We start from the raw sequence: 20,752 nt of genomic DNA, 5'->3' as shown, positions 1-20,752 counted from the left end.
CATGGAGTGATACAGAGGCATTATAGTATTCTCTGTCTTATTTGCCATCCAGTTCCTAATAATTCCTAGCATCCTTATTGCATTTTGGGCCACCACCGCACATTGGGCAGAAGATTTCAGCATATTGTGTACAACGACACCTAGATCTTTTTCTTGGGTGCTGGACCCCTAAGGAGGACCATAGCATCAGGTAACTAGGATTTAGATTGTTCTTTCCAATGTGCTTCACTTTGCATTTGTCCACATTAAATTTCTTCTGCCATTTGGATGCCCAGTCTTCCAATTTCCTAAGGTCTTCCTTCAATTTTTCACAGTCTGCACCTGTTTTAACAACCTTATCATCTACTAGTTGAATTACCTCACTCGTGGTTCCGATTTCCAGATCATTAATGAGCGATGTTGCTTATAAATGGGTGAAAAACAGTTTATTAGTATTAAGTTAAATTAATGCAAATCTCATCAGGCTGCAAGTAATGTAAAACAGTTTGTCCCTGATGCTCAAAAGTACAGTGCTGTTTATGAATCTTCTGTTAAATTGGATATGTTAAACCCTTGTATTAATGCATGTTCTAAAATCACTTTTGTAAATATGCCCCTTAAGTGGTGTGTGTGCGTGTTTATAAACTACAATTAGTTTGACAGGCATTATGTAGAAGTAAATGGTTTTCCATAACATACAACTTATATAATAAAAACATATGTGTTCTGGTGTAGTATTCCATTCTTTGTGCACTCACAGAAATAACGGTAGACACATGTTTATAGACCAATTAATATTTCTGAACCACTCACTGAGTATGATAGACCTTATTTATAAGCCTTTTCTTAATTAATTCCTTCCACTACCTTTTTACTCTTCACCTAAGTAGGGACTGCTTATCAGCAAGAAACATTGCTATTGTAATCTTTTCAAATATTCAGAGCTTTCCCCTTTGTTCCCATTCTCTTTTCCTTTTCTTTGCTGTTCCTGATACCCAGGGTTGTAGAATATATTCTCTGCTGTTAGGGAGGTAAAAATAAAAAGGAAATAACATATTAAGAGCCCTTATTTGATCCTCTCCTTATCCTTTGGAGGTTTCTTGTTCATTTGTAAAATATCATCTGTTGTAGGGACATTTTATGAAACTATTCAATTAAAAATGTCCTGAAAGAGAACAGGATACTGGAGCTATTCTATACACAGCTAGTACACTTAGCTGAAAATCTTCTAAGCTTTTGATTAAATTACTGCAGGGATGAAGAATAAGGTTGAACCATTGTTCTTTAACCCATTGGGTGGCTTGTGTGAAAGAATGTAAATGTCTTCTTTCCTTAGCAAACCTTCGAAGATATAAACCCTCCAGTGCCAGCTCTTTCTGCTTTCTCTCAGCATTGGATAGCACCCAAGGGAGTTCACATCTTATCAGTGCTGAGCAGCCAAGCAAGGGGCAGCCAACATATTGAGAGGCCGTGATAGTGTACTGGTCAAGGGTATCAGGCAGATAGTGAAAGACTTCCTTCCTAGCTCGAGTAGGAGATTTTTATATTTTAAAGCTTATCTTTTGGCCAACAACAATGCACATGAAATATATAGTCTTTCTGTACCAAAGGAGATATGTATTAAATGATCATAAATCCATAAATAAAAAAAGTGCATTGGTCAACAGGAACACAAATTCTTAGATGAATTTAAAAATTGTAATTTAAATCATTCTTCCCATGGGTTTGGAGAATAGGACATAGTATTGAGCAGACATTAGCTACCATATTCCATGCAAAAAAGAAATTTAAGAAGCAGTGGCGTACCAAGGGGGGGGCGGTCCGCCCCGGGTGCATGCCGCTGGGGGGGTGCCGCACGCCGGTCAACTTCGTTCGTTTTCATGCTCCCTCTGCCCGGGAACAGGAAGTAACCTGTTCCGGGGCAGAGGGAGCATGGAAACGAACAAAGCTGACCGGCGCGCGGCACCCCCTTAGTGGCGTGCACCTGGGGGGATTCTTTCACCGGGCTGGGGGGGTCACGCTGCACCATGGGGAGGGGGGGCGCTGCACCCGGGGGGCGGGGCGCATCGGTGATCCGCCCCAGGTGTCAGGCCCCCTAGGAACGCCACTATTAAGAAGAATAGCTTTCCATTGTCATTTTTCTTATTTGGATTTACAATATCTTCCTATGTAATAGTTTTTCCTGTAGTTCACATATGGTTAGTAAAACAAGTGCCATTGAATACAAATATAGGAAATGAAGTCAGATAAAGACCCTATGGCCTATCCAGTTTGCCCATCCATATAGGGTTTCATTTTCAAAGCACTTAGACGAACAAAGAACATAGTAACCTATGGTACTTTGTGTCATAGTGCTTTGAAAATGTGTCCCATGGAGGGGCATTTTCAATATGTTGGACTTTGCACCTTTAGCGCTAAACATCCCAAATCCGAATAGCAAATGTCACCTTCTTCCTGTTGAAATCTACCATCCTGTAAGTGATGATAAACTGTGGTCTATATTTGCTATAATATCAGAATCGCGATTAGAAAAAATAATGATGACTGTCAATTCTTTTTGTAAATTAGATCATTTACATCCTTCTGTTGTGAAAAAGGAGTAGAGGATGAAACAAACGACAATCAGCACACCGATCAGTGTGGTTATGGGTGGGGAAATGGGCGTTTCTTGGACATTTTGAAATTTACATGCCTAGTTATAGAATATGGCCCAGTGCGCCTAAATCTACACACTGGGATTTACGCCACGTTTGCATAGATTTAGGTGCTGAAATATCAACTAAGCGTATTCTATCATCGACGCCTAAATCTAGGCACTGATTATAGAATACACTTAATCAGCACTGATTTCAGCACCATATAAATTGTACTGCTTTGTCACCCTCCTATCTCCATGCTGGAAGAGACATTTCTGAATACATACCAGACCAAACCCCTAAAATACTACCCGTACATCGATGGCATTTTTATGATTTGGACTGAGAGGGAAGAAACTCTGAAACAATTTTACAATTCCTTCAATACATACCATCCTACAATCAGATTCAAAATTGACTACTCCCCAGAAAAAGTCAATTTTTTGGACACCACAGTCTCAATCAGATATGGCTATAAAGAAACATCCATATACAAGAAACCCACAGACAAATGCAGCTACCTCCACAACTCCAAACTCCAACCTCCACCCTTCACATACAGAAAGATCCATTATTTACAGCCACGCCACAAGGTACCACCGTATCTCTGATCCTGACTGCATCCTTCGAACAGAAAGGCTACAACCCCAAAATAATCTCCAGGAATATTGCCTCCTCCCTCAAAACACCCAGGGAAAATCTGCTACAGTACAAAGAAAAAAAAAAGCCACAGACAGAATCCCCCTTATAGTGACATACAACCCAGAGCTGGAGAAATTAAGAAAAATTATAAAAGATCTACAGCCTCTACTCCAGGAGGATGAATTACTGAAAGAGATATTCCCATCCCCATCAGTGCTGGTCTTCCGACAGCCACCCAACTTAAAACACAGACTAATTAGAAGTAAGCTCTCAACACAGACTCAAAAAGAAGAGAATGTCACACATCCTTGCAATATATCCATCTGCAAACTATGCCAAAACATTGCACAGGACCCCACAGTCATTCACAAAGGAAAAATATTCAACATTAAGGAATCTTTCACGTGCTCATCTTCCAATGTGGTATACCGTATTTTTCGGACTATAAGACGCACTTCCCCCCCAAAATTTGGGAGGAAAATGGGGGGGTGCGTCTTATAGTCCGAATGTAGTTTTAAAAGCACCATAATTCCGTTTTGCAAGGTCCCTCCCTCCCTCGCTTCGTTTTGCAAGGTCCCCCCTCCCTCCCTCCCTCGCTCCGTTTTGCAAGGTCCCCCCTCACTCCCTCCAAATTTTAAAAGTTTTACCTGGTCGTGGTTGCGGCAGCAGCAGCAAAAGGATGCACGCTGGGCACGTCAGTCTTCCGTTCTGACGTCTCTCTGTGCTCTGGTCCCAGGGGCGGGACCAGAGACGTCAAAACGGAAGACTGACGTGCCCAGCGTGCATGCTTTTTGCTACCACGACCAGGTAAAACTTTTAAAATTTGGAGGAAGCGAGGGGGGACTTTGCAAAACAGAGTGAGGGAGGGAAGGAGAGAGGGGGACCTTGCAAAACCGAGGGAGGGGGGAACCTTGCAAAATGGAGAGAGGGAGGGAGGGACCTTGCAAAACGGAATTACGGAGCGAGGGAGGGAGGGGGGGACCTTGGAAAATGGAGAGATCGGGGCCCTGCATTCGGACAAGACGCACCGGACCATAAAATGCACCTAGGCTTTAGAGGAGGGGAAAAAGTGTGTCTTATAGTCCGAAATTTTTTTTCCCTATTTCCCTCCTCTAAAACCTAGGTGCGTCTTATAGTCCGAAAAATATGGTATATCATTCAGTGTAAAAAAATGCAACAAAGGCTGCTACATTGGAGAAACAAGTCAGATGCTAAAGAAGAGATTTAATTTACATAGACACCATATGAAAAATGCTAGTACCAATCAGGATGCCACCTCTGTGGGGCAGCACTTTACAAAACCAGAACACTGTACCAGTGATTTCATGGTAAGAATCCTGAAAGGGAACTTTAAAACAATACAGGAACGTAAGACCTTTGAAGTCAGAATGATTAAATATTTTGACACCCACCAGACAGGGCTTAACAAAGATCTGAGTTTTGTAGCCCATTATAAACCATAAAATTGTACTGCTTTTTCACCCTCCTATCTCCATGCATATCTCCCTGTCCCTCATCCACCTGACTCTTCCTGTCTCTCACCTATCAACCCCCATCCTGTTAGACTGTCACTGAAATGCTTTGATGTTTCACTTATATATACTAGGATATAACAAAAGAGAGGGAACAAAGTACAAACTAAAGTCCAAACAAAACAAAACAAAAAAAAACAGCACCACGGGCCTTTAAAAATGGAACACAGTTCTTTAATGAATGAGCCTTGACAAAAAGACCCGACACGGGCCGTGTTTCGGTGACTAGCACCTGCGTCAGGGGTCACAGTGATGACGTGGAAAACTTGGGGAATAACTCGAATATATTCCTCTACAATATATTATTCCTTACCCCACGTCTCATGTAGTAAAAGCTACAAAGCACCAAGGCACTTTCACTTTCTGTATCAAAATGGATGAAAAAAAAAAAAAAAAAAAGAAAGTGAAAGTGCCTTTGTGCTTTGTAGCTTTTACTACATGAGACGTGGGGTAAGGAATAATATATTGTAGAGGAATATATTCGAGTTATTCCCCAAGTTTTCCACGTCATCACTGTGACCCCTGACGCAGGTGCTAGTCACCGAAACACGGCCCGTGTCGGGTCTTTTGTCAAGGCTCATTCATTAAAGAACTGTGTTCCATTTTTAAAGGCCCGTGGTGCTGTTTTTTTTGTTTTCACTTATATATACTGTCATCTACCAACATTTGCTTATTTCCGATTTGACGAAGAAGGGCAACCTTCGAAAGCTAATCAAGAAATGTATTAAGTCATGTCCAATAAAAAAGGTGTCATCTTATTTTCTTTTCCACATTTTATTTTGTTTTATTTCTGTTGAGCGCCATATATATAGAATCTCCCCCTGAATGGGCAAAACCTGATCCCCCATCACAAATGCAAATACAATACAAATATAAATGTACACTTATATTCCATAAATAACCAACTGTCACTTTGCAAAGCAGAATAAGTGGCTAGAAAAGATGGCATTGGAAACATAGTTGTGATTATAGAGCAACTAACTAATACTGTGGCTTTGCTAATGCAGAACAGTTCGACAGCGAAGTATGTCAAATCTGAAGTGGTACAACTTAAAGTGTATTCCAACTTTTTGAAACATGACTTACTTCATCTGAAAGTCGAATCAGCGGCCTGGAAGATGGTGCTGCTTTCTGCTAGTGTACTTAGAAATTGGCAATGGATCTTCAATCCATACTAGATGAACCCAGCAATCGCTAATAGGAGAAAAAATATTTGGATTACAGGTGTTCCTGAGGGCAATGAAGGCACTGATGCAGTAAAAGTTATGGAAGAATTCATAACCAAAGTCCTGCAAATTCATTTCAGTAGGCTGTTTGAAATGGAAAGTGCCCACAGAGTACCTACCCTGCAACACCCAAATCAAAAAGCTTCCTCAGTCTTTTGTTGTGAAACTTCTATGGTTTCCTAAAGTAAGTGAACTGTAAGGTCTGATAAATTAAAACCACATTTACAATGGAATGGCAGTTGCATTATGATTACGGTTGATTTTACTAAGGCCACTGTGAACAAAAGGAAGTACTTTTTCTCTTCATCCAAGACTTAAAGCAATTGAAGCCAGATATGGCTTATTTTCACTAGTGCTTATAAAAGGTACAACCAAATTAAATATGGATCTTCATCAACTAGAAAAGTATTTGGATGAACAAGAAGCAATGCATATGGCTTCTACTTGACTGTTGGTGACACTGTCCAGATATGGAAGTGACTTACACTGTTTTTGCTAATTTTGCCAGGTGTTGCCCGATGATGATAACAGTGCCTGCAATCTCTACTGTAGTCCTTCATCTCCTTGACCCCTGTTTAGCTACTTGAGAGTGTAGGTTTTAGTTGGCAGAGATTCATTATACCTTATTACTTAATTTGAGTCGATTTTGTATGTAGTGTGTCTAGCGTATGCTTTTTTTCTTGGAAGCTTGGTGTGGCTGTCTAGATTGCTGACTTCTGATGTTCTTGCTGGCAAAAGTATGCCTCTTGTAATGGAACCTTTTTCTGGTATGGATGATATTTGATTATCATATATTCTATTCTTCATAATGCTTATATTACATCCTATTAAATGAAAAAAAATCAGTATATATTAAAAAGTTTAATCATTCTGTTGTATTTCTGCAAGAATCGCACTTTAAATGCCAGAGAGTCCCGGAAAATGCTGAAGAACTGGGTTAAAGAATGTAATATTTCTCCTGTCCAAGGTAAAAAGAATGGTGTGATCACACTAATAAGTCTGTGCAATGCTCTATGGTGCCCTATGCTGCAGATTCTGAAGGCAGATGGCTTACAACTGTTGTTCACATTTCACAGAAAACATATGCTTTAGTTAATGTATATGTTCCTAATATAGATTAAACTTTTTTCCATACTTTATTACAACATATTGCTTTAACAGGGGCTGATTTCATCATTCTGGGGAAATGTTTGAATTTTCCCTTAGATACAGTTGTGGATCATAAATCATTGATACATGTCAGACCCCTTAGATTCATTTTAGCATTGAAACAATTGTTGCAGAACTGGAAATTGGTAGACCCATGGCTTCTACTCCATCCCCATGGAGTTAGATTATTCTTCCTATTCTGCTCCACAGAAGTCTTTTTCTTGTCTGGACTATTTGTTTCCAATTCTCTCATCTCTGGTATGACTAATGCTTCGAGTGACCTTATTCATATATCAGATTACGCCAGTGTTACGCTTTATCTGGGTGTGGGTGATTCTGGAATGGCCTCTAAAAGCCGGAGATTCTACATGCCATTACTGCAAGATGAGGTGTTTTGTCAAAAGCTTAAAGGTTGGACAGGGAAGTATTTCTTGCATAATGATAACACACAATGTGGAATATTTTTTAGTTTGAGATGCATATAAAGTTTATATAAGAGGTGATTGCACCCTGGGAGCTTATAAGGCCTTGCCCTGAGTTGGCTCCCAGGGGCAGGGCTGCCAAGAGGAGGGGGGGGGCAGGGGGTCAAAATTCCCCAGGCCTCCAAAGGGGGTCCAGCGCTGGGGTCTCTCTCTCCTGCTCCTGATGGGATACGAGTGATCATACCCCGATAGGAGCAGGAGAGATAAAACTCCGGCACCGCAGCCGGGCCCCCCTTGGAGGCTGGGGAGGACCCGGAGGAGCACCTCCAGCACTGCTCTTCTGCCCAGCTGAGCGGCTGCTTTTCCTCTCAGGCGTGTGTGCTTGGTTTTGAAACCGAGCATGCCTTGAGAGAAAAAGCAGCCGCAGGGGCAGGCAATCGGAGGAAAAGTGGCGCTGGAGGAAGACATCTTCTGCTGGTGGGGCCTCGGGATCCCCACCAGCCAAGGTTTATCAATTACAGCAGCGATCTGGGGGGGGGGGGGGGGAGCTGGGACAATTGTGGAGGGGTTGGCAGCGATCTGGGGGAAGGGGCAGTGGCCCTGCCCTTGGCCTGGCGGGAGCTCTGCCCCAGGCCCAGTTCAGTCTCTCGGCAGCCCTGCCCAGGGGCTGCTCTACCTTGAGCCTCCTCCCAAGGGCTCTGCCCGCTACTGAACCTCAGACCTGACTGGGTACCAGAGGCTGTTGGCCTTCTCCTGAGCCCACTCCCAAGGGCAACTGATGTCCTCAGCCTTAAGCACTGACAGTGCCTCTCCTGGACATTTTATTCTGCCCTGAGTTACCCCCAGAGGCCGCTCTGCCCTGAGCCAGCTCCCAAGGGCTACTGGTCTTCTGTCTTCAGACAGAGCCTCCACTGGTCCTGTTCTTTGCTTGGTGCAGAACTTTCAGCTCTTACAAGAGCCTGTGATTCCAGGTTGCCCCCAATAAAAGGCAGCCTTGCTTCTCAGCCAAAAGGTCAAGAACAGGATCCCTGAATCTCAGCGGAAGAACTCCAGATCACAGCTCCTAGTCGATAGGTAATGAATAGGGTTACCATATGTCAGAGTTTCCCCGGACATGTCCTCTTTTTGGAGGCACCACGGGGCATCCGGACAGGTTTATCCAGCCTGCCCATTTGTCCGAGTTTGCGGGCAGGCTTCGTGGTGCCCTCTTCCTGTCATGTACCTTATCACACCCTGGTGGTCTAGTGGTCTCTTCGAGTCTTTGGGGCAGGAAAGAACCACACTCTTTCCTACCCAGCGTTGCCATGGGCATGCTCTCTGTCGGCTTCTTCAAAATGGCTGCCGAGATTTCAAGCTGCGGCAGCCTCGCAAGACTTCCGCAGAAGATAATGATATTTTGGTTTTGTGGTAGCTATATAGGTTTTGAGTGTCTTTTTTATAGGGTTTTGTGTTACTTCACAAATCTCTCTGTTTACTAAGCTGTGCGGCAATGCTGACACAGTCCATTCAAAGTGAATGGGCTGTGTGGGCATTAGCGCACTGCAGCAGCTAGTGTGGCTTAGTAAACGGGGGAAAATGTTTTGTTGAAGTTTTAATATTTATATATAATACAGTTTTATATATTAACACAGTTTTAATATTTATATACTTTTGTAAGCTGAATTATAAAGGTAAATGTCCTTGCTCCATTGTTGGTGAATGTGGAGTGTTACAGAACTGGGATTGATGAGTTTATATTGAGATTGTGTCCCATCCTCTGCATTCTCCAGCCTTCACTTCCATATGAAAGAATTCTTTGAATGGTGCTATTAAAATACTTGTTTTAATGGGTGGTTGAAACTGTCTAAAAGTGTTTCTAAAGCCTTTGGGACTACTTATAGTATCTCTTATAGCTTATTTGAAGGTGGTGGAGGGGTCCGGATGGCTGTGATATACAGAAGTGTCACTTTGGGTTGAGTGAGGCAACACTGTCTGCAGTGACCTTAGGAAAAGGCAGTGAATGTTCAGAAGTAGCTATGGTCAGTGAGGCAGTTTGTATGCTCCAAACTACCCCTTAGAGAGGGAGGGGGGGGGGGGTAAAACTGTTATCTTAGAGCCTAAGTGAAAAGGAGCAGGGTCTCTGAACAGTGCCTACTGTTATAAAAGGGAATCCATGCTTATTGTATCACTAGTAAAAAAAGGCCCGTTTCCGAAACCAATGAAACTGGCGATAGCATGTGGATTTTTGTGTGTGTGTATGTGTCACAGAGTTATTTTGTGTGTGTGTGTATGTGTGAGGGTGCGGTGTGTGTGCAGGTTTTTGATGTGTGTCTTTTTTTGTTTTGTTTTTTGCTTGGGGGTTGGGGGATGTGCTGTGCTGTCCTTGGTCGCTGTTTGCTGCTGGCTGGGTCGCAGGTAATCCTTCCAGCTGGGCCGCAGCTTGTCCTGTTCGCCCACGTCCCAGATGGTGACGGGCACGTTGTTTTCCGGCTCCTCTGACTCCATGTCAAGCGATCCCAAATATAGGCTGTGCTATAGGCCCTCTGGCACTCTTCAGTACTGGCATTAGGCATTTAAAAATTTCTCCCCCCCCCCGGTCTATTTTTGCACATACCCACAGCAGGAATATTCTTCTCTCGTTCCAGCGGTGGTTCTGTGATCTCCGTGCTGCACAGATAATGAGCCATTCTGCTGGGGAATGCTCCTCCCTTATTGTCACGTAGTTTCCTCTGATTGGTCCGTCTTACGTTGCCTAGTGTTGCCTGGGAACGGTGTTGTGATGGTCCTTTGTGTTTCAGAATGTTGAGGGTGTTTTTTCTGACTGGTCCGTCATGCGAGGGCGGGGCAGAGAGACATGGTCAGTGTTGTGGCTTATCTCTGATATTTGAATTCCAGTGCTGTTAAATGTGTATATTTTTGATTCTGTTTCACGGTAGTTCTGTTATTGGGTTTCAATTTACTGTTTTCAAGTTTACCTTTTTTTATTGTAATTATGTTTGTTCTTGGTTATTTTACAGTTATGTTAACAAAATTGTAAGATTTATGTTAAACTGTACCTGCTGTACATCGCTTTGGGTGAATGTCTTCATAAAGTTAATAAATCCCAGTAAATAACTAAATAACAGACCTGACCCTAAGCAGCTAGAGTCACAGCATCTGTAAGCTTTGATGTTTTAAGCAACTTTGATACCTGTGTGAAGAGGTGAAGCTACTGACTCCAGAGTTCCCTAACATAGGGGGAAGGGAGAAACATGTGTTAATGTGATATTGGGGAATAATGGTGTGCTGTTACTGAATATATGGAAGACATTTACTGTTGAATCTGTACAGGCAAATATACTAGTTCTTCTAAGGAATGGACTTAAAGGAAATGAGAACTGAAGAGAAGCTTTTCTGTGAGGAAAGAAGAATACTTAGTTTTCTTTTCACTGCTAAGAGGAGAAGATCTTGTCATGAATGTGTTATAATGGAATTGTGTTGCTATCCCGATGAAGTTGAATCCTGTGCTTTCTTTGGTGACTAAACAGATTTTATTCAGCAATTATTCATTGTCTGGTAAGGAGTTTTTCAGGCAGATGGGGAATGGGAATATCCTCCTTTAAAAAAAGGCAACTGCAAACTGCTTTGCAGCCAGTACCCAGCAGAGGGCACTGCAGTTAGTTTGCCGGTCTACCCAAGATAGCAACAACTGCAATTGTTATTTTTTCTGATGCATGGAGTTTTATGGACCTCAGTGGAACAAAGTAAGGTGCAAAGTGAATTGATTAATTTATGCTGGTCTTGTTGCGAAGTTGGTACTTTAGAGTATATGATATAATCCAGCAAATTTGTGTCCATTCTGATAAGCAGTATGGGATACGTTTAAAGCTGATTTTAATATTACTGTTCCAGTATTCCATAAAATATGTATATTTTGTTCTTTGTGCTTATTTGAACATCTTAATGAGAATATGAAACTAACTTACTGCTGCTTATGAATTCAAAACTGTACTAAAAGAATGAAAAGAGAGTCAAGTGAATTTAATGTTTTGGTAGAACTCTGTGTATGTAGTTTATAAAAATGAGTCTAGAATTGTTGAAAAAGCTGACGCATACAGATAAACATATGGAAGCCTATGGGCTTCTTTAAAATCATTTTGTCAAGTTGAGTCCTCTGAAAAAAACATAAAGGGGTCCTCCAAATTGTCTTAGTTCATTTTTTCTTTATTTCATTATTTTAGATATTATTGAATAGCTGTAGCATAGACAGACGTCATTTTGGATGGGCCCACTGTTAAGTTGGATGGACTTTCCGCCCATTTAAAAAAAAAGGTTCCAGGGGAGATCTTGGAAATTATAGACCGGTGAGTCTGACGTCGGTGCCGGGGAAAATGGTAGAGGCTATTATTAAAAAAAAAAAAATTACAGAGCACATCCGAGGACATGGATTACTGAGACCGAATCAGCATGGCTTTTGTGTGGGGAAATCTTGCCTGACCAATTTACTTCAATTCTTTGAAGGAGTAAACAAACATGTGGACAAAGGGGAGCCGGTTGATATTGTGAGGCATATTTTCAAAGCACTTTGGGAGGCTAAGTTCCATAGGTTTCTATGGAACTTTGGGAGGCTAAGTGCTTTGAAAATATGCCTCTGTGTATCTGGATTTTCAAAAGGCGTTTGACAAGGTACCTCATGAAAGGCTACAGAGGAAATTGGAGGGTCATGAGATAAGACGAAAAGTCCTATTGTGGATTAAAAACTGGTTGAAGGATAGGAAACAGAGAGTGGGGTTAAATGGGCAGTATTCACAATGGAGAAGGGTAGTTAGTGGGGTTCCTCAGGGGTCTGTGCTAGGACTGCTGTTTTTTAATATATTTATAAATGATTTAGAGATGGGAGTAACTAGCGAGGTAATTAAATTTGCTGATGACACAAAGGTATTCAAAGTCGTTTACTCGCGACAGGATTGTGAAAAATTACAGAAGGACCTTACAAGACTGGGAGACTGGGCGGCTAAATGGCAGATGATGTTTAATGTGAGCAAGTGCAAGGTGATGCATGTGGGAAAAAAGAACCCGAATTATAGCTACGTCATGCAAGGTTCCACGTTAGGAGTTACGGACCAAGAAAAGGATCTGGGTGTCGTTGATAATACACTGAAACCTTCTGCTCAGTGTGCTGCTGCGGCTCGGAAAGCGAATAGAATGTTGGGTATTATTAGGAAAGGTATGGAAAACAGATGTGAGGATGTTATAATGCCGTTATATTGCTCCATGGTGCGACCGCGCCTTGAGTATTGTGTTCAATTCTGGTCGCCGCATCTCAAGAAAGATATAGTGGAATTGGAAAAGGTGCAGCGAAGGGCGACTAAAATGATAGCGGGGATGGGACGACTTCCCTATGAAGAAAGATTAAGGAGGCTAGGGCTTTTCAGCTTGGAGAAGAAACGGCTGAGGGGAGACATGATAGAGGTATATAAAATAATGAGTGGAGTGGAACAGGTGGATGTGAAGCGTCTGTTCACGCTTTCCAAAAATACTAGGACTAGGGGGCATGCAATGAAACTACAGTGTAGTAGATTTAATTAAACTCTGGAATTCGTTGCTGGGGAACGTGGTGAAGGCGGTTAGCTTGGCAGAGTTTAAAAAAGGGTTAGACGGTTTCCTAAAGGACAAGTCCATAAACTGCTACTAAATGGACTTGGGAAAAATCCACAATTCCGGGAATAACATGTATAGAATGTTTGTACATTTGGGAAGCTTGCCAGGTGCCCTTGCCTGGATTGGCTGCTGTCGTGGACATTACTTATGTACTTATGTCCTGCTTCTCTCTCCATCTCCTCTGCCCCTGGATCTGGCATTTCCCCCCCTCCCCCCCACCTGCCTCCCCAGTGTACCTCAGCTACTTCATGAGCGGTGGCAACAAAACACATCTGCTGCCTGCACCAGCCTTGCAGGCTTCCCTCTATCATGTCTTGCTAGAGAGGAAACAGGAAATAATATGAGCGAAGGTGGGACATGGGAGAGGGAAGTCTGCGGGGCCAGGGCTGGTGCAAGCAGCGGATATGCATCACTGCTGCTGCCTGCAAAGGTGATGAGAGACACTGGGAAGGGAGAAGCTCAGAGATAGGTGGAGTTGCTGGGCTGTGGGAGGGTGGCGGCAAATGCCAGACTCAGATGTTTATGGGAGGAAGAGCGGGCAGCGAAGTAGCCACTGCCAAACTGTTTTGAGGGGCCAGACAAGTATGGGCCTGAGCCGAGACCCACCCAAGCTCACCTGTAGCTTCACCACTGTTACATGGTAACACTTTTTGTTGAGGTTTGTCTTCCCAGTTACTATGTTTGCCTGTTATATTTTGCTGCCACTTCAGTGAATGAATTCTTTTCTTTTCTATTTTGTTACTGTATTACTCAAAACATTAATAAAAATGGAATGGAACTTATTTATTGTATATTGCTAAGATCTTACCAAAACCAGTTTCAAATGATCACTAATTGAATTATGTCTAAATAGATAAATAATCAGATTTTAATGCAAGGTAAGTTTAAAGAATTCTACAAGTTGTTTCTTTCCAGCACTAAAGGAGTTACCAAAAACAATAGGAATTATATTCTGCTAAGAAAGCAGGCAGAACAGAATAAATGTCATTCAGCAGATGGCTGACATCTTACCTTTTATTTGTTACAAGTTCATACAAAATAGCTGGAATCATGAATCAAACTTCCTAATGCTGTGATGCTCACAATTGAGAAGAAAGTTTCCTACAAGTACAGCGCTTCATAGTAAAAACCAAATTATAATAAACCTCCTGACAGAAGTATTTTATTCCAGCATAATTTCTTGTTGTTTTGTTGCAGCTGTCCCACTCTATAATAAAAAAAAATTAAAAATGTCTTCACATCAGATATGTAAAGAAATTATGGTGTCTTGATTCTAAAGCAGACCATTTGGAGGCTTAAAGCTTACTCTGTCTGTTTCCAACCCTCTGCGCTGAAAAGGAATTGAATCGGCTCAAAGAAGAGCTAGCAGCAATTAATGGAAAAAAAAATCCCTTTCACTATCTTTCTAATTCTTTATAATGCATTTTGGCATTGAAACATTAGTTGAGTGCCAAAAGGGGGTGAAAGGGCAGTTAGGCAGTTAAGTGCACTTAGGGGCCCTTTTACTAAGATGCATAGGCGCCTATGCATGTATAGCGCACATCAAATTAGAACTACTGCCCGGCTACCGTGTGTCCCGGGCAGTAATTCTAATTTTAATGTGCGTCCAAAACGCGCAGCAGAAAATAATTTCTGTGTTCTACCGAGTGATGCTAACCAGGCGGTAATTGGCAGTGTATGCACGCTAACAACTACCACTCAGTTAATGCATGAGACCTTACCACTAAGTCAGTGGGTGGTGGTAAGGTCTGAGGCCCAAAATGGATATGTACTGATTTTTATTTTTATTTATTTATTTTATTGCATTTGTATCCCACATTTTCCCACCTATTTGCGGGCTCAGTGTGGCTTACAATACATTGTAGTGATGGAAGTACAATCTGTTACAACATAATTATGGTTACATTGTGAGGCGTTAAGTTAAAACAAAGTCCAGGTATTGTTAAGGAGAATAAAACAATGGCAAAGAACAACAAAACGATAGAAGAACACCGGATACTGATTGGGCAGCAAAGCAATAGCGAGAGATCATTCGGGTATGATATTTTCTGTTTTTTTACCTGTAGGTTAGGTTTAAACGTGTTAAGAATTGCGGGGGATAAAAGTACAGAAGAGAATGTATTGATGCATTGCTAATAGTGTGTGTGGACTTCATGTGTTTTGATCCTTTCGATAAATTTTTTTGAAAAGATGGGTCTTTAGTAGTTTGCGGAAGTCGGTTAGTTCGTAGATCGTTTTCAGGTTTCGTGGTAGTTTGTTCCAGAATTGTGTGCTCATATAAGAAAAGGTTGACGCGTGCAGCACTTTGTATTTTATGCCCTTGCAGTTAGGGAAGTGGAGGTTGAGGAAAGTTCGGGATGATCTTTTAGCGTTTCTGGGTGGTAGGTCTATTAAGTCAGACATGTAGGCTGGGGCTTCACCGTGAATGATTTTGTGGACTAGTGTGCATACTTTAAAAGTGATGCGTTCCTTGAGTGGGAGCCAGTGTAGCTTCTCTCGTAAGGGTTTCACACTTTCATATTTTGGTTTCCCGAAGATGAGTCTGGCTGCTGTGTTCTGGGCTGTTTGGAGCTTCCTCAGTAATTGTTCTTTACAACCTGCGTATAGTGAGTTGCATTAGTCCAGATGGCTGAGCACAAGTGATTGCACTAGGTTTTGGAAGACGGATCTTGAGAAGAATGGTTTTATTCTTTTCAGTTTCCACATGCAGTAGAACATCTTTTTGGTTGTGTTGTTTGCGTGGGTTTCAGGTGGCGGTCAATAGTAACTCCAAGGATTTTTAAAGTTTCTGAGATTTTTTGCCGCACGTCCATTTTCAGCACTCTTTTTCCCTTCCTTGCTTTTACCCTCTCTCTCTTATACTTCTAAGACATTGACTGTTTGTTCGCTGACTTGTGTATTTATATAGACTGTTGTAAGCCACATTGGGCCTGCCCGTGGGTGGGAAATTGTGGGATATAAATGCTGTAAATAAATAAATAAATAGACCTGTTCACGTCCAATACACGTTCCTACAGTAGCACAGGCCATTTTTCGGCGTGCTTTAGTAAAATGCTCTTTTAGCAGACACTTTTCTTTAACTTGATGCTTAAATGTTCTAGTGTGTAACTGCAAAAGGGGGCATTCACATGGGAGGGGCATGCATGGTTCATAGGCGTCCCGACTATTGAAGCATACAGGAGTGTACCCATTTACACCTGCCATAGAGCAAGCGTAAGTGGTGGCACATATTTGCTGACTTAGGGCCCTGTTTACAAAGGTGCACTAGCGTTTTTAGTGTTCACTAACCGTGTAAATGCCCAGAATATTCCAATGAGCATCTATACGATTAATGCGCACTAGTTAACGCTAGCACACCTTTGTAAACAGGACCTTTATGCTAGTATTCTATGCCTAGATTTTGGGTGTCTAAATTTAGTGCCCTTTATAGAATTGCCCCCTATGAGTCTTTGAATATCTTACCACCACTTCCACAAAGATTAAAGCCTAAGCTCTGGTTGACAAATAATTTCAGTTGACATACTTATTCACTTGTTAGAAAACAAGTAGGTTAAGAGTCATTTGGACTCCAAAATAGAGTGTAATATTTGCTTGTATAATAATGCTGTTAGTAAAGAGTGACTTTTTGTTTTCTTCTACCTCATTCATCTGTATTTTATTCAACAGAAAGCAGAACCTGATAGCAGTATTTTCTGCTCTGAAAATACCAGCCAGTTAACCTTTGAAATACCTCTCAATGATTCGGGATCTGCTGGACTTGGTGTGAGCTTAAAAGGGAACAAATCCCGAGATACTGGAGCTGATTTAGGAATATTTATCAAGTCTGTTATCCACGGAGGCGCTGCATATAAGGTATGGAAGAGATATGTTAACATTTGCATTTGGTGGTATTTCGTGGTGGATGAAGAAGGGTTGTGAAAATATTTAGGGTTGGAAGAGTAACCTAATGGTTAGCGCAGAGGGCTGTGAACCAGGGGAATCTGGATCAAATCCCACTGCAGTTCCTTGTGATTTTGGTAATCAATAGAAATAAAATAAAACATAGAAAAGAAGATAAGATGATGCCTTTTTTCTTTTCTCTGTCTTATTTTCTTTTTTATGTTTTATTTTATTTCTATTGATTACCTTTAAAAGTGGACTAAATGGCTACCACATCTCTCTACTCAAGATTGTGATTTTGGGAAAGTCATTTAACCTCCCCCCGCCCCCCCACAAATTGCCTCAGGTTCAAACTTAGATTGTGAGCCCTCCAGTGACAAAAAAATACCTACTGTGACAAAATGTATGCCACTTCTATAGATTTCAGCCTTGCAGGCAGTATATAAGAAATTAAATAAAATAAATAGGGCTGCACATAGATTAAAAATTTTAATTGCATGATTAGTCGCATAAAAGGTCTCCCTCCCATTTTCTCCTGTACGGTGCAAAATATAGACAACAGATGTAAATTCTCAAAACTGACATACAGTAAAGTCTCGATTATCTGACATTCGCTGATCTGACTGTCCTGCATATCTGATAGACCCCTGATGACGTCACGTGGCTCCTCTTTCTGTTTTCCGAACCTGGGACCCTACTTTTACCACCACTGTGAGCTAGGACCCTGCTTTTGCTACCCTTGTTTCTGCATTCCTTGAGGGGTTACCATTGTCTTCATTCTTTTCCAACTTTTCATTTATCCGACGAGTTAGTCCCGTTTAGGTCGAGTAATTGAGACTTTACTGTATTTCAGTTACTAAACTGAAAATAAAATTCTTTCTTTTACCTTTGTTGTCTTGCGGTTTTATTTATCATCTTGTTCTCCGTCTGTGGTTCTGCTTCCCTCTGTGTTCTGAGCTCTGTTTCCTGGGCCTTTTGTCAATTCACTATTTTTCTCTTACCCTATAGCTATCTTTCAGGTTCACCTTTCTTCCATTTTCTGCCTCCTTCTCAAATATGTCTAGTTTCCATCTCTTCCCTATTCTTTCCTCTCCTTTAGGGGCATCAGTTTTCTCTCTCTCTCTTCTTTTTCCCTCCATCCATGTGCTCTTTCTTTCTTTCTTTCTTTCTTTCTTTCTTTCTTTCTTTCTTTCTTTCTTTCTTTCTTTCTTTCTTTCTTTCTTTCTTTCTTCTTTCTTTCCTTCCTTTCCTTCCTTCCTTCCTTCCTATCCATGTGCAGTTCCCTTCTTTCTCTTCCCTTCTTGTCCAGCATCTCCCTTCTTTCTTCCTTCCACCCTCTATTTCCAGCATTTACCCCTCCCCCCTGCCATCCTGCATCTCTTTGTCTTCCTTCTCCTTCAACAAGTTCCGGCATCTCTGTCTGCCTGCCTGCATGCCTGCTTGCTTCTCCTCTCCTCTTCCCTCATTGCTGTACTCCAGCATCCCTCATTGCTCATTCTCCCTCTCCTGCAACCCTCTGAACTTGCCTTTATGGCCAGAAGCATATCTTTAGTACTGCTAACATTAAAATCTGATTTAAAGGGGCTGTGGGAGGTGGGACTCCAAGTGGACAGGTGATAAGTGAGGAAAAGATGCCGGAAGGAGGAAGAGTGAGAGATGTCAAACAACAGGAGGAGGAGGAAATAGAGAGAGAGAGATAGAAAGATGCCAGATTACAGAGCAAAGAACAGGGAGCCTATTGCATTAATTGTGTTCAATTTATTAATGCAAGTTAACAATTTATTGCATTAATTATTAAAAGTTCAGCCCTAAAAAAAAAATAAATTTGCAATGACTTGGGAAATGTTGTTTTATGTCTATTCACTAAATGTGGCCACTCTTGGGAAGTAGTGTGCCCTTTTTTGGAAGAGTGTGCACTAATAATGATATTGCTTTGGAAATAGAAAAAATGAGCAAAATGAAAATTCCTATACATAACACAGGGGTCCTTTTACTAAGGTGCGCTGAAAATGGCCTGCAGTAGTGTAGACATGTGTTTTGGGCACACGCAGAATAATTTTTTTTGGTACACCTGTAAAAAATGTATTTTTTAACTTTTGCCGAAAATGGACGTGTGGCAAAATGAAAATTGACGCGCGTCCATTTTGGGTCTGAGACCTTACCGCTGGCCATCGACCTAGCGGTAAAGTCTCACACTGTAACGGGGCCACATATCAGGGTTTCATGACATAAAACTAGTATCGTCCTTGGAGTTTCCCAACAAAAACACAGAAGCCCCCTACTCTTATGTTTTATTTAAATTAATTAATTTAAAACATTTCTAATTCATTTTATCCAAATTCTAGGCAGAGGTCAGGTTCACATACACAATATTCAACAACATCTAAAAACAGAACCCATCATAATATGTATAAAAGTCTACTGCCAAAACTTGCATTCCTAAATGTGCATGAACCTTATCACCTTAGTCCAATATTAACTACTGCATGTACTTTGATAAAGTGGAGATTTCTTCTCAACAGTTACATATCCTGTCCATATGATTGAATTTTAAGGAACTAGGGGAGTAGCTGTATCCATATTTGTAACTGTTAAGGTGTCTTGAGATCCAGAAGTTTATCTGTCACTAGCTCTTTTACGACACTTTATTATGTTAAGTTTCTATCCAAAGTGTTCTCCAGATTTGTTAATATCTGAAAAGGAGGGATCCTTAGTTTAGTTACCCATTTCTTGCTGGTCTCAATGAGGCATATTTTCAAAGCACTTAGCCTCCCAAAGTTCCATAGAAACCTATGGAACTTAGCCTCCCAAAGTGCTTTGAAAATATGCCTCAATGTCCACTATATAAGGGATTTATCTTACTATGTAACGACCAAGGTAAATGGAAATCTACAGCAACATAAATTTTTTTTTCTGTTGTAGTAGTAATACAAGAGGTCAAAAACTGTCTTAGACAAGGTATAGGAGGAGAGATCTGCAAATATGCAACACTTATTACATATTGTTTGCGTGCGTACATTTTTATCTTGGAATTGATCAAAGCAGGCTACTATGCCATGAGGACCAGTGCCTTTTCAGCCTGCTGGATGAAAAACTTTGTGCTCTGCCAAGATAAATATGGGCTTCCTTCACATCTGGAGCACAGGGTTTGTGTAGTTTCATAATTATTTCATGCTCAGTTTCTGGCAAGACTAAAACACATGTATTTGCCTGTTTTCTAAATCATCTTGTTTGTCCTTGTCATTATTCAGGGTTTCCTACTGATGACGCTTATTCTGAAATATTGCTATTACTTTAATGTGTTCCCCGATGTGGATTTCATTTTATTTCTCATGGTTATCTAACGGTTTCAGTTTATTTTTGAGTTCCTGCACTGTGGTTGTTATGTTCAGTCTTAAGAGCTTCATTTCATTGAGAAGTTCTGTGAAGTCAGCCCTGGTAACAGGGATATTGAGGATGCCATGCTTAGACGATCTAGCCATTTCGAGAGCCTCTTGTTAAAGCTTGGAGTTTTCAGTGTATTTGTCAAGTGCAGTGGAGTATGTAGATTACCCCACCATGCAGTGATATACTTGCTCCAATATTTAAAGCACTGGTGAGAAACAAATCTCCACAGGGTAAGCAGACAGAGGATTCAACATCTAAGTTTTTTTTGTCAAAGCAAATGC

At 41.3% G+C, this 20,752-nt stretch overlaps 1 protein-coding gene across 2 annotated transcripts in view; it reads left to right on the top strand.

Annotated features, from left to right (window-relative positions):
• The window catches only part of PARD3B (par-3 family cell polarity regulator beta), a 2,175,158-nt gene that overhangs the window by 1,047,140 nt on the left and 1,107,266 nt on the right, over positions 1 to 20,752 (top strand). For both annotated transcript variants that reach the window (XM_030209894.1, XM_030209893.1), the window contains exon 11: positions 16,872 to 17,057. In XM_030209894.1, coding sequence (XP_030065754.1) covers positions 16,872 to 17,057 — 186 coding nt within the window. The remainder of the gene's footprint in view (positions 1 to 16,871; positions 17,058 to 20,752) is intronic.

Source organism: Microcaecilia unicolor, chromosome 7 (genome assembly GCF_901765095.1).
Source record: "Microcaecilia unicolor chromosome 7, aMicUni1.1, whole genome shotgun sequence".
NCBI lineage: Eukaryota > Metazoa > Chordata > Amphibia > Gymnophiona > Siphonopidae > Microcaecilia > Microcaecilia unicolor.
The sequence above is the reverse complement of the archived record's forward strand: the minus strand, read 5'-3'. Positions and strand labels throughout refer to the sequence as shown.